Here is a 15272-nt window from a genome sequence, read left to right on the forward strand (position 1 = left end):
GTCACTTACAGTATTGTAAAGCTTGTCAAACTCTGCATATCTCCTGAAGACAAACCACTCACTCCTGCCCACTGAGACCAGAACTTTATAAACCTGTGGAAATAAAAAAAATAACAAAATAAAATTTGATCGCAAAAAAAACCCATTAGCTATTTACATACACGAATAACCTGTTTTCATACTCACGAAACTGTTATTAGACATTAAGGTTTATATATGATTCTCCAAGATACATGAGCATACCAACTGAATTACTTCTTTTATCTTGTTGAAAGGTGCCTTATTTTTAACATGTTATGAAATAGTTTCATAGTTTTCAGAGAATAACATAGTGTACGCCCATGTATTATTTAGATCATCTGAATTCTAACATTTTGCCATTCTTGTTTCGGATTTTCTTCCCTAAGAATATAAAAGTATAGTTTCAATTGATACCAGTCTGCTCTCCTCTTCCCCAGCAGTGACCACTACCCTAACATGACAAAGTATTTTCAAAAGTGATGTCTGGCACATAGTAAACAATTACTAGTTCTCCTCCTTTCAGGGCATCTTCTACACAGGATTTTTTTAAACTAAGAATTTATCCTCAGATTCCCTACTTCCATCTTACACATGTTTAATATTTTCACATAGACACATAATTTCACACAACCATAGTCAACAACCCCATGAAGTAAGCAGAATGGGTATTACAACCCCCACTATACATATAAGGAAATGATGGCCCCAAGAGTGAAGTAACCTGGCCAAGTTCACAGACTTGTGAGACTAAAATCTAAACCATCTAACCCTCCATACACCAGCAACAGGTATCAAATCCACAGTTATAATATAAAATTAACTATCATAATCTATCCCACGGATACTCTCAGAATATAATTTAACAATACGTCAATGTAGAGAAAATGATTTGAGACCCCACAGATCTTTTATCATTTCTAAAGAGAAAAATAAAAAGAATCCAGGTATCTGAGGACAGGCTCACTGACGTACGGGTTGGGATATCAATCTCACTATTTTATAGAGCACGTGGGAGGAAAGAGATATGAGTTGCTTTGGGGTTTGCAATTGTCCACAGTCTGTTAGGTAACAGTAAACCAGGCTTATTTTAGAAGATGGGCATACGGATATAGATAAACCATCCTTTCCCATGAAAGACTGGAAAGCCACACTCACAAGTTCATAGATAGATAACACTGTGCGGGAAGCATCTCCCCAGTACTGCATGTGATTATAATGTATGAATTCCATAGTACTGTTTAAGATACATCACATGCACAGGCCCAAAGCAAGAGGGGCCCCAGAATGTGAAGCCATATCCCCCTGGGAGAGAGGGGATAAGGTCTCACTTGGAAGGTGAGGCAAAGTCACTGTATCAGTCACTGGGGTAAGTGATAAATCACTGAGGCTGAGAGAGAAAGAGCGTCCAGGCACCCAATGTGAGTGCCAGGGGCAACATGGCCTTCTGGTGCTAACCAAGAGGGCACTGAGTTGTCTTAGAGGAAGAAGCTATCGGATGTTAAGATGTCAGAACTGTTTGTAAGATGACATTGCTCACGTGGGAGAGAGCGCAGAAGCGGAGGATAAAGAACCTGGTCAGGGTGCCCGCGAAGTGGAGGCTTGTGTCTGAGACTAGAGCGGGGAGTCATCTCATACGGCACTCGGGGCAGAGGGGCCGGGAAGCAGGACTCCTACCCATGGATCAGAAACGTAGGTTTATGTGATTAGGGGCTTCTTGCACAAACAGCACTGTTTGTGCTGATTTCCTGGTAGGATAAGGTGGCTTCCCCTGGATACTCAAGGACAGTATAGACTACAGCCCACACCCAGGTTCCTGGCCGAGGCAGCTCTGTGGCAGCTCTACTTATAGGAACTGAGATAAAGCCGTGTGGAGCTATTAATTAGCAGTATGACTGATCAACAAGGGCTTCCAAAGTACGTTCTAATAAAGCACTAATAGGCAAAAACAAAAACTCTTCAAATTAAAAAAAAAATCACCTCTCTTGCAAAAAAAAAAAAAAGCACAAGATGTCATAGAAACAGTACAATAATAATAGTACAATAAATCTCACTAAGTTTTTATTTTAAAAATATTTCCTTATTGCCTGTCTTGCCCCACCAGAATGTAAGTTCCTCGAGAGCAAGGGCGATCATTCCTGCTACCCACTGTACCCTAGTGCCTAGAACGGCACCTGGAGTAACACAGAAATTCACTGACAACTTGTTGAGTGGACAAATGGAAGTGTAATTTAGACTTCGTTTAAGTCAAGACATCCTAGACCGCAGTGCATTTCTCTGTAAGAAATCTCACTGAACAGAGCCACATAAAAGACCTAAGAGAACTAGACTATAAAAATATTACTGAATAGTAATGACATTTCTATTTCTGTTTCCAAGCATAAAGAGAGGCACGCAGAAGGGGGGCAGGGTCTGTGCTGGGCAGGGTGGTCTGTCTGTGCTGACAAGAATCCAGTTTCCGGAGGACTGAGGACCGTACTGCCGTGATCAACAGCTAACCCATGAATCTACTACCACTCATCCATCAGCATCAACTCGACAAATCCTTACTGAACATCCATCTCTGTTCTGGGTATTAGTGAGGGAACTTCTTACTTCAAAGAATGACAGGGAAAGCACACATAAATAAACCCAAACCATGTCAGGTGGTGACAACTGCTATTAAAAAACTAAATAGGGTAAGCGGGACAGAGTGTGAAAGGGGCAGGGTAGGTGTGAAGGTGCTGTTTCACACCTGGTGGTCAGAAAAAGCCTCCAGCAAGGCAACATCTGAGGATCTGAAGGAAAGAACAAGGCGGTCTGGCCCTGGAGCCTTAGAGAACTCAGGGGACGGCTCTGGGAACAACTGTGTAAGAGTGTAAGGCCTCCTTGATCCTTTCCCAGAAGACATGGAAATACCTCCACCATGAAAACTGAAAGGACATCTGAGGGAACCCCTGCCTACATCTGCCATATATGAACTTCCATCCAACTTGGCAGGTTATGCCCTTGAAGGAGAGAATGGCTCATAGGTAAAAATGAGCACAAAAGGAAGGAAGGAAAACTTCACATGCTCCATTGTTTTATCCAAGCTATACTAACCTCTTGTTTACCATCTGTGTGATGTTTCTAAAACTGGCTTATACAAATGTGGAATAAATGCTGAAGACATGGCTGCAACATCTGAGGAGAGGCAAATTGGCCAGACACACACTGTAAGGTGTGTTTATTAAGGAACAGAGAACAGAAGACAGAAGGGCTGTTTCTAGCTCCTTGTCCGGGACTCCGGGAGAAAATCACCATTGGGGGGCCCCACCCCACCTAGTTAAGGAGGCAGGGTGGAGTGGTCAAAGGGTCTGGTTGAACTCCTCAGTGTTCCTCAACTCCCATGTGACATGGACTCGGAACTGAAAGTCACTTGTCCTGAGACTCAACTGGCAGGGGTCTAGTGATCCCCTGGTCAGAACCCAGGGTAGACCACTTGAGTCAGGGGCAGGTGACAGGTGTGCAGAGCCTCAGCGGGCCCTATAAGCCATCAAGAACCAAGGGGAGGCTGAGTCAGCAGTGAGTCACCGCCATGCCAGCCAAGCCAACAAAGAATAGATCACAAATCAGTTCATCAACTGCAGATGCCAGCAATGGATGCCAACAAAATGCCCAGGGCTAGATCAGGTCAACCACAGCTGGACGTCTGCCAGACCCACCACTCTGCACCTGGAATGGCAAAGACTGAGACGATGACAAGAATGTCAGGCCTTCGCCAGACTACCCGGAGGTCAGTCATCAACTGAACAAACACTGAAAGGGGATACCTCTCCTCCCATAAACCATGATTTCAAGTGGGAGAAGGAGCGTGTGTTCAAATAAGAGGAAGAGAGTAGAATGAAGACAGCCTGGACATTTTTACTCAAAAGCTCAAGTTTTAGCTCAAACTAAGTGTTAAACAAAATTGGGTTAAATGAATTTCTTCATACTACTCTGGCGGTAGGGCCTTACAAGGAAGACTAGATCAGTTATAAAGGACACTTTTTCAGGGAGGGGAAGACAAGACTACTGGAATTAAATACAGTATGTCTCATTACACTTACACTAATTAGAAAAGTGAATATTCTCCAATAACAGTCACTGATACACTGATTCAGCCAAATATTCCTTGTGCTTATTCTTTATAAAGTCCTACAGTAGATACCATGGCGACAAAAAGTAAAATTAGAAATGGGCTTTGCCTTTATGGTGGAAAAAAGAGACAAAATACTGGGTTAAATATTTTAAAAACTGAAATAGAAAACGACAAATGTCTTAAGAAGGATACTGTGGAAATTCAAGACAATGGTTCTTCACATGGGATCGATGACTTCCAGAGTCCGCTGACCCCCGAGAGGTGTATGTGTCACAGAACCACGTGTATACACAACTTCTGGTGAGAGGGACTATCAGATACTTTCACGAGCTTCTCCAAAGGGATAGGTAACCAGACAAAAATCTGCGCTGGACAGGAAACTGTATTCCACTACAGTACACAGGGATGTACCATTAGAAAGATAAGTAAAATCTGGATGGGATGTGCAGAAATATGAGGGAGGACGTTCCAGGTTAAGGAAGAACAGTGGCAGAAATGGAAATATTCTCTATGTTCAGTTTTGTCCCGTGTGCTTTACGTTACATACTTACAGTAAACCTCTTCTTTTTCTCTCTGTGTTCATCAGAGCTGGGAATGCTGACACTTGGGCAGCTTTCCTTGTAGTCCATGGTATAATCCCTTTGGGTTTATTGCCTCAAAAGGACACCAAAAAGTGAGTCCGAAGGAACAGTCAGCAGAGGACAAATACAATTAGCTAATCCAAAACATAAAACCTCTTGAGGTAATGTTCAAATTCCATCATGCAACCTTAACCAACAGAAAAAAAAAAAAAAAGAACTGATTAGCAGAGTAATTTTAAAATACCATGATGTGTCACTCCTTGTTCACAGGACCCATTCTATGCTTATCCTGGCAGGAATTCACTTTTGATCAAGTCTCGACCCAGGTTAGAGATATGATTTCGATTATGTCCCAATCAGTAGCTAAACCACAGTCAAACATTTGCGCCCCGTCTACCTTCCTTACGACTTAGAAATGCCAGAAGCTCAACACCACGGTTCATGTGGACTAATGGCCAACTCTCACCTAAAAGGACTCTGGTTAGATGGATGCAGAGCAGGGTTTTTCAAAGTGTAGTTTTCAGGCTTTGAGCATCAAGACGAAGCTTGCTTCAGATTAGGATCCTGTCTAGTAGGTATTTATTTATCCTCATTTTACAAATGACGCAACTGAGATGCCGAGAGGTTAAATGATTTGAACCCAGATTCCCTGGCGCCAGTGTCCTGACTCTTACCCAATGAGCTATGCTGCATTTTAACAACTGTGGATAACTCTTATGCACTGGACTTCTGGTCAAATATAATACAGTAGATCTTTATACAGAACAAATACAATTATTTTAATATCACCTTAATATCCTTCCCAGGGACAAAGGGCTCAAGATGTCACACTGATGTCACCTCTGCTACACACAGCAGCCCATACTCTCCACGGACACCAAATACCTTTTAAAGGGTTAGTCTGCCAGTTTCCCCTGGTGATTATTTTCAGGAAATAACTCTGAGAGATCTAATAATTGTAAATAAATTATATTCAAGTAATGATTTCAAATATCTATTAGCAGACATTGAATAATCAGGTATAACAAGATTTAACTGATTACAAGGGTGTTTCCTTTGAGATGATTCAAAGCCTACTTTGTTGGATTTGCTGCTGGAAATGAAGTCAGTAAGGATTTATATGCAGTTGAATTAGTTGTTAGAAAACATGGCCTCCTCCTAAGATCAGGGTGCAGCATTTGTTATAAGTTAAAGCACCCTAAAATCCCACAAAAGCAGCATCTTCAGCCCCAGTAGATCAGGATGCCATCTGACAAGAGCCTTGCCCTCCAGCTCTTCTGCTAAAGAATCACAGTAAGTGGGAAACAACCTAAATGTCCATCGACAGATGACTGGATAAAGATGCTGTGGTATAGTAATACAATGGAATATTATTCAGCCATGAAAAATAAAATACCACCCACAGCAACATAGATAGACCTAGAGATCATCATAGTGAAGTAAGCCAGAAAGAGAAAGAAAAATACCATATGATATCACTCAAATACAGAATCCAAAAAAAGAAAAAGAAAAAAGAAGACACTAATGAACTTATCTATAGAACAGAAACAGACTCACAGACATAGTAAACAACTCTATGGTTACTGGGGGAACAGGGGGTAGAGGAAGGGATAAACAGGGAGTTTGAGATTTGCAAATACTAATTACTATATATAAAATAGATTTAAAAAAACAGATTTCTTTTGTATAGCTCAGGGAACTATATTCAATATCTTACAGTAACCTATAATGAAAAAGAATATGAAAACGAATATATGTATGTATACGTATGACTGAAACATTATGCTGTACACCAGAAAGTGACACAATGCAAATGACTATACTTCGACTAAAAAAAAAATCACAGCAAGTGGGATCCACAGCTCTTCTAAGGCAGATGAGACCTGTCCAGGAGCCTCAGGGCCCCCACCAGCCCATCTTTCTCCATCTTCAGCAGAAACGGCGAGAGGATGAAGGTTATAATGCTGCACTATCCACACCTGTCCCTTGCGAATGTGGGGCCCAGGGGTGGCAGGTCCTGCTGGTGCCGTATTATGTACGAGCTTGAAAGCCTACTGTGCCTTACTGTGCATGGCCCACGGGAGCAGAACTACAGGGCAACATCACATCTCAGGCCTTCCGTTTGGAAGAGACAATAAGATATGACATTAAGTGGCATCAGGTACAGACGAGGGAGAAAGAGCTGGGGGGGCAGGATAAGCAGTTCAGACAAGGTGCCCAGGCGACAGCTAAGCCTGCGTGTATAGCAGGCAGTTCAGTGTAGGAGCCCAGCACTCAAGGTGCACCCTCCAATTGGGGACAGAGATCCCAGTCTGGCCATAGTGCTAAACAGTCTCCATTCGCCCTTCCAGATCCACCAGCACTCTTCACCTGCCACAGGCCCAGAAGGCTGACCTCTATGGAACTCACAATGAGGCTGCCTGCCTCCTGCCCTTGCCCCCTGCTTCTGCTTGAGAAGCAAGATGCTAAGGTGTTTATTTCACCCGCTCCCTTTCTAACAGGCAGCGGTTCCTCTACCTAAGCCCACAGTTCCCATGAGGTGACCCCTCTCTCACAGCTACAGTTTAAGGCCTGGGAGCAGTAATGGCTTCCAAACACTGTTAGCAGAAGGGGTGCTTCACCATGCCCTGCTGCTTCTCTGACCTCTGCCCACACAGCTTAGTAAATAGCCCCTTTGCTCGAGTCCCTTCAATTACTCGAGTGTGTCATGTGACTGATGCAGTAATTGCTACCAAGAATAACATCAGGAAACAGACCCTCAAAAATGGGATGCATGTTTTGTTGAAGACCGTGATTACCCTTCTACAGAGGGAGGGGATGGGAAACTGATAATCTGACACACAGTGATATCAAGATCACTCAAATTTCCATTCACAGGATGAAGTACAGGCAGTGAGCAAGGTGCTGTTAAGTCCCAGTAGATGATGAAAATGCTGATTTGAATTACTGTGATGTGGTCTGTGGCTGCTCCTGGTTGTCTTTGAGAATGTGTGCAAACAACACATTGAAAGCTATGAATTTCCAAATAGAAAGGTGGAAAATCTATGGCTATTATAAAGGGGTCCTTTTTCTCTAGCAGCTGCTAAACTGACAGGAGTAAAGATCAAAGCCACGGTTGGGTGATAAGGGCTGCAGAATCAATTAAACACGCAACCCTGCAAAATCTCATATGCTAACAGGGGCAAGAGCTGGGAAGGCCAATGATCCTAAATCACAGATGGAGGCACTTGGGCAGAAAGCAATGAGGCTAAGAATGCTGAACATCTCTGCTGAAAGCAGCGACCTAGAGCCCTGAGAAGACCCAGCCTCCTAACCCCTCTCCCACAAAACCCTTACAAGTTGTGTCACAAGGGGACGCTAATTCTCTTCACTACCTACTCCCATCACCCCTCATTGCCTCCTAATGGGAATCAGATGTCAAAGAGCCCAGAGAGAAGTTCAAAGCCTTCTCTGGGAGGAGGCTGCCTTTATACCAAAACATTTGCAGACTTTCAACAATTTTACCAGGAGTCTGAGGAGCGTATATGGGAATACATTCACAGGATGTCAGACCAAGGAGGACTAAATACAAGATTCCTGTGGCCCTACAGACAGCCACAAGTGTATCCCATCAATCTTTCTCCAGACCTGACCCAAGAGGTACCTGCAGCCATCCACCTGGGTGACTGTCCACTGGAGAAAGAGGCGTGTGTAATTCTTCCACGGGCTACTGAACACCAGCTCTGAAATGACACTAATCCCTGGAGACCTAAAATGTGGTCCACCAGGCAGAGTGCCCATCTCATTCCACAGAGAAGGGGAGAGGTGAAGTCAACCCTGGTATCTCACGTGGGCCCAGTGGGACCACAGGCCCGCCCTGCGGTTATTTCTGGCCAACAGCACTGGTCAAGGGGGAACTGGCAACCTGGTAAAGACAGGACTACTTAGGACTTGGATCCTGAGGGAATGAAGGTTCAGGGCCCCCACCAGTGAACACCTCTGACCAGCCTAGGTGCTGGAGAAGGTAAGGGGAACATAAAATAAGTGCTAGAAGGAAAAAGGTATGATTACCAACTTGAGCCAGAGGACTAGCTCCAGGGGCAGAGACTACAGCAGCTTCGTTTTACTGAAGATTTTTCTGTTTCCTTACCTGAAGAACGCTGCTAGTGGTTCTGAAGGGGAGCACAAATGAACCGCATGCAGTGACCAGAGCACTTGTGTTTCCCCTGAGCTAGGAACGTGACTTTTATGCTTGAAACATGAATGAATACTGAAGGGCAGAAAGACCAACACTGTGCTGGGTAAGCCTCTGTGTCTTTTCAGTTCCATCTCCACCCTGCTCCACGCACCAGGATGCTGGCCTCCACAGCCTGCGTCCCACAGGCCCCTCCTTGCCCTCCAGCTGCTGCTGAATGTCACCCAGAGGCACTGACAGGACCTGGGGTGGGAAGAAAGGGATCAGGACACTGTTTCCTCACCCTGCTCCCTCCTGGGCATGCTGCAGTTTGGCAGTTGCTCCGTTTCTCTCTCTAAGGCCAAAGCTCCTGTCAGGAGATCCTTTCTCCTATGACCACAGTCCTCAGGGGTGAAATGCTACTACTCTCTACCTCGAGTCCCTGAGCAAGAAAGCTAGAAAACAAAGCTAGCGACACCTACTTCATATGGTTGCTTTAAGGATTCGAGGTATATGTGAAAGACTGAGCACTGTATAAGTAGTCAATAAACTGGATCTAACATGTAACAATCTGTTTCAAATTAGTTTTTATCCTTCATTCAACAAACAGTTAAGCTTTCATTATGCATTAAGCAAAAGAAAGACAAAGAGAAAATGCTACCTGCAGGGAACTTACCTAATGGGGCAGAATGATAAGTAATATAGAAATTTCATGGTACACTCAGAGAGCACAGAAAAGGGACACAGACTGTCATGTATTCTCAGCCTCACTAAAAATAAAGCCAGGCAGTTATGGGCTCAGACGTTAGAAAGAGATCACACTTGCTTGCCTCAGTTTTCTCTGGAAAAAGAAGCTAGAATCATTGGTTGGAAGTGAGTATGTTGCTGTGAAGACAAACGTAGAAAGAGTAAATCACTTGCCCAAGCCCATATCCGGCAAATAAGCAACAGAGCTAGGATTCAAATTCAAATCTATTCGACTCCAAAATCTCTATGTACTTGTTTGCTATACCACACTGTCTCTCCTTAAGATTTTCTTTTCCTTCAAGCTAATTCAAACTGGCAACCTAACAATATTTAATATTTAGTGACTAATAAGCAAGATAATAAGCTAGACTGTACTTTACATGTGTTAATCTGATTGCTCCTCACAAAAGCCCCACTGAAAGGAAACCAAGGAGAAACAGAAGCGTAAAAAGATGAAGTAACCAGCTCCAGGCGGTGGAGTCAGGATTTGGACCAGGAGTGGTCTCACTTTAGGACCTGATCCATTATATCACGATGCCCCTGCAACATATATATGCTCTAAAGAGTCCTCTGGGAAGCAATGAAGAAGGTTTATAGACTTGTTTTTAACTGGTTAGAAGTAAAGTTATGAAAAAGCAACCCTGCTATTACTGTAAATTTAATGTATATTTATTCTGTAAAACTGAAGCAATTAAAATTCTGCAAAATCATCCAATGGCGGGGCAGCCTAATAAAACAGAATGAGAAGAGGACTGACAGAAGAATCCCACACTAAGAAAGAACAGAACAAAAAGCTATGTGTTCACGTGGGGATAAAAGTTGGAACTTTTGGGGTGGTTCAGAGGTATGGAGGGCTTTTCAAAGAGGAACAGGAACAGAATCTGCCTTCACTCTGCTAGAAGAGTCACAAGATAGCCTGGAAGATTGGTTCCCAGAAGTAGCTGGCTTGCCTAGGGGTAGGTCACATGGTTCTAAGGAGACTGAGTTCAGATACTAACACAGAACGAAAGAACTAACCTTAACACCCAGCTAGTGAATTAACTCAGACAAGTCCAACAAAACAAAAAGAACTGTGTCAGATGAGAACAGAACTTTCAGAAGCCAGCCAGATCTTAGGAGTAACAATGCTTTGCAAAAATAATAATATAACAGTAAGTAAATATTATATTTATTACATAGTAGTTCTCAACAGGGAACATTTGGCAATACCTGGAGACACTTTTGGTTGTCACATCTTGAGGGGTAGCTAGTGGCTACATGTCAAGAATGATGCTAAGCATCTGACAATGCACAGGTCAGCCCCTACAACAGACAATTATCTGGCCCCAAATGGCAATTCTGTTGAGGCTGAGAAACTAATATTTATTGAGTACTAACGCCACGCACTGTTCTAAGCACTCACATCTAACCCATCACTTAGTCCTTACAGCAACCCAAGAATTAAGTGTCATTATTCCCACTTTACAGATGAAGAAACTTAGGCTACCAGGTCCACATCCTCACACAGCTTCAGGTGGTAGCACTGTGATGTGTATGCAGTCTGGTGTGCACACACCACCTCTCAATTTCCTATGGTCCTGGCTGCATACACCCCCTTCTCCTAAATCACCTCTGGAGAAACAAAAGCCAGAGACAAGGGAGTCCCTCGTGTCCATTAGCAATCGGGTTACAGAAAGAGAGCCATGTACAGGAAAAGCAGCTTTCACCTCTGCCACCAGGAGGGGTCAGGTCTGTGCAGCACTGTGTCAGGAGTGGCCCATCTGCTGAAAGCATCACACGTCAACATCTAACAGAGCTTGGTACAGAGTGGACTTGGAGTGTTGGTCCCAGCACTAGGACCATCAGGGGCTAAATTATGAAATAAAAAGAACACAGAAAGGAAAGCCTTCACAGGATATGCTTCTTAAAAACATTAATAGATTTTTTGTTTAATTTGTTTAATTTGGGGCCTGGAAAAAGGAGAAATATGGATAAAGCTCCATGATAGAAAACTGTCCAAATTCATGCCATATTAAACATTTTTGATAAACATTGCTTAAAATAGATGGATATTAGTTAAGGCTTTTTTTTTCCCCTTAAAAAGCATTTTTCCCTTTATCACGGTGCCCACTTTTGTCCACTGTATGCAATTACTGTCCTGGATCTTGTCCATCTTTGTTTCAGACAGCCAAAAAATAAATTAAAATGTTTATAAGAAAATCAAAAGATTCTTCTGCTTTTACCTCTAAAATATAAGCAGAGAGGTTCTTAACTCCATTTCCTTCACCATCATGAAGACTGTTTGGGATTGACTAGTGAACCCTACCCAAATTACAAGGTAGATACACTCATAACTGTCAGTATCCACTCAACTATTAGAGCACAGAGGGGTCAGTGATTCACACTAAAGCACACAGGGAAATTAAGAACAATCCTGCTCCAAGAAGGAGGAGGTCTGGAAGAGCTATAGGTTTTCTTCAGCCAAGGGGACAGGACTGGATGCTGTGTGTTTAGAAAAAAGGGTCCAAAGGAGGGAGGTGACGGAGAGTCAAGGAAGAGACAAATGAAAATCCGTGCACAGACCTTGGGCATGGCAGGGGGACTGGTGTGGGAACTGGTCTGGGAACTGGGGGCTGACCAAGAGAACAAGGGCAAAAACTAGGGGTGGAGGGTGGGGGCAGGAATTATTCCCGAGAAGGGCACAAGCCAAGTGGGCAGGTTTTATTATAAACTACATTAAAGGCACCTTCCTAGACTATTCTTACCCCAAGCTAACTGGTTAATTTACTGAACGTTTACTGGAAAAGAACATTATCTGTATCTGTTATTTCCGCCTCACAGTGCTAGCTCCAAACACATCCAAGATGTGTTTCAACAGAAACAAAGCACATCTCTGTCACATCTGTAAATTAAGTTCATTGCAGAAAAGACGAAAAATCTAACAGGATCTGCCAATGGAAGATATGTAGTAACTTCCCTGCAAGTAACACATGATGAACCAATTACAACTTTTCCTGTTTTCCTTCCTTACTAGTATATCCTTCCTCTCATTCCCATCCTCCCATGCCCCGACTTCTCTCTCATTCTGTAACCATAAAGCAGTCCTAGTTTTTTCCTAGATTTATCATAGCTCTTGAGACACCATCCATTTATCCTGATTCTTTATAAAGTGATATAAGAATCAGAAATAAATGTGTGCAAAATATCCAATGTTGGGACGCAATATAGAAGAGTCTGCACCCAACAATTTGATAGGAGTGTTCCAGAACCTGGACAACAGTTACATGAGTCTGCTGGTTTTCTGAAACTGGTTGCATTTTATTAAAAACATTTAAGGAAGAGGCTGGGTGAAGATGTGGAAGTAACTGCAGACTGTCCTTTGTTCTCCAATACTAAAATCAAAACTGCCAGGAGAAGGAGGAAGGCCTTAAACTTACCTCAACTAACATGTTCCACTGTTGGTTCCAGAACTAAGAGGGCAGGGGTACTATCTGCAGCAGCAAGACTCTGCTCTTCCTTCTCGGCCTCACAAGGTCACCACCTTGGGGTCCCCATCGCCAGAACCCCTGCCCTATTTCCAGTTTTCCTAGGCTTTTCCACTTGGGAGGCACACTCCCACACAGAACACTTCCAAGGATGGTTGCTGGGGGACTGTGATCAGCAGCAGAGAAATGGTGGATGGATGGTGACATGAGGCAAGAGAAAAGTGAAGGTGGGATTCACATGGGATCAGCAGTGGAAAAATGCTGCAGGGCCTAAAAAGCCAAGGGTAAAAGCTGGTTCCAGCAGGGAGGTTGGGAGGCACACTCCCGGCCCCCCAAATAAGAACACAACCCCCGAACAAAACCCTATCCCCAAACCCCTACAGAGACAGCAATTACCATCACATGTCATAGTCTCCTGGGGGAATCTCCAACCTAGTATCTCTGCTCCGTTCTAACCCTCTTCCAATCCATTCTTCCACCCGCAGACAGAAATTTTTTAACCACTGTAAATCTGACAATTTCACTCCTCTGCTTAAGCTCTTTCCATCGCTTCCCAATGCCCTTAGAATAAAATCCAAACTCTGAATTACTGCCAACAGCCTGTAAGCACCCACGTGGCCTAACCTCTTACCTTTCCTACCTCACCAGCTGCACCCCACCAGGGCCCCTCGCCCCTTTAGTGACTAGACTCCAGTTCAAACAGCCCTTTCCCAATTCTCACATTCACTGGGCACTTTCCCAGCTCCAGTCTCTTGTCCCCGTGTCCTCTCTGCCTGGATGGAATGCTTTCCCCTCAGCCCTTTCACACTGAGGCCTTGGTTCAAAGGCCACTTCCTCCAACAACCTTCCTGACCACCCTAACTAAAGGGACCCTTCCCCAAATTGGTCTTCTGTCGTCATCCTAGTTTTTCCACTTTGGCATTTACTACCATTTAAGGTTGCAGTGGCTTGTTTATTGAAAACCTCCCTGATTGTAGGGTAGAAACTGTGACTTCTTTACTGCCAGGCACTTAGTAAGTCTCAATATACATTTGTTTATTCAATTTATTCTTTCAACAAACAGGTGGAAAGAGATGCTTAGAAATTCCAACTGCCAAAGAACGCCAAGTGAGATCTTCAAAGCAGCCACTGCCTCATCATTCCTTCATCCATCTCCAGAATCACTTCTCCCTCTTTACCAGATCAGTCCTGCTAGTATACATACGAATATGCTATAGTATCTTAATAAAATTCTCCCTAAAAATAAAGATTTATGTACTTGACAGATACTTACAAAGTGCTTACCATGTACTGCAGAGATGTAATTAGTCTATGCCCCAACTTTATTATTTGCATGAATGATCCTATCTGATGACACCCTTAAATAAGGTGTTTTACAAGCAAGAACTCAAGGTAAACACAGATGTGTATACAGTATGATAAAGGAAACTAACTCTACTTCAAAGCAAATATTTGTTTTCAAGATTCCTCTTCTGACAGTAGAAATACACTGCTTAGCATGTTAGAAGAAATTCCCCAAAGGACAAAACTTACAACCAATTACAAATGTAGAGTACAACTTAAATATAAGCTGAAGTATGTTAGCTTTAAATCCTGACCTTACATGAGCTCTGTTAGTAAAGATAATAGGCAAAATTTTGCCTTAAAGTTTTAACATTTCAAAAATTAGGACATATGATATAAATATACACATATTTTTTTTCCCTGCCAACTCTTCCCTGTCAATAGAAACTGCAGCTTCATCCCAGGAAAGAAAAAATAAATTTAGATGAAACTTGTAAGAAAATAAGTTAGGCTAATGGGTGCCCTAGAAAGGGAAAACCCCAGCTGAGGTTTGGGAGGCAAGAGGGAAGGAAAGAGAGAATTAAACTGCAGAAATGTCTACACAAGTTGTGAGAACAAGTTTTAATCTATTCAAAAAAGCCACAAGAAAAATAAAAGCGTTCAGTCAATTGGGGTATGTTCAACGGTATGTTTATAATAAAATGAAGCAAAACATATTAAACCAAATGCTGATACAAGACAATAAAACTGAAAGGTTCAACAACAGACAAATTCAAGTATCATATATCTATCATCTTTCTCTAAAGAACTCAGTTTCTGGCATATATCTTCTCCATATACCCAGAAAATAAACGACAAAAGAGGTATGAACATTTTATTAAACAATGAAGGAACGATGGTAAACTACTTTCCGCAGATGAAGAGGA

The 15272-nt window shown here is 42.9% G+C and overlaps 1 protein-coding gene across 5 annotated transcripts in view; it reads right to left on the minus strand.

Annotated features, from left to right (window-relative positions):
* The window catches only part of SGK3 (serum/glucocorticoid regulated kinase family member 3), a 90617-nt gene that overhangs the window by 34819 nt on the left and 40526 nt on the right, over positions 1 to 15272 (minus strand). For 3 of the 5 annotated variants that reach the window (XM_072951883.1, XM_072951882.1, XM_072951884.1), the window contains exons 2-3: positions 4669 to 4885; positions 10 to 93 (exon numbers count right to left, since the gene is read on the minus strand). In XM_072951883.1, the coding sequence (XP_072807984.1) occupies positions 10 to 93; positions 4669 to 4746 (162 nt within the window). In that variant the 5' untranslated portion in view covers positions 4747 to 4885. The remainder of the gene's footprint in view (positions 1 to 9; positions 94 to 4668; positions 4886 to 15272) is intronic. The other 2 variants (XM_072951886.1, XM_072951885.1) reach the window with 1 other exon arrangement.

This window comes from Vicugna pacos, chromosome 29, assembly GCF_048564905.1.
Source record: "Vicugna pacos chromosome 29, VicPac4, whole genome shotgun sequence".
In the NCBI taxonomy this organism is placed as follows: Eukaryota; Metazoa; Chordata; class Mammalia; order Artiodactyla; family Camelidae; genus Vicugna; species Vicugna pacos.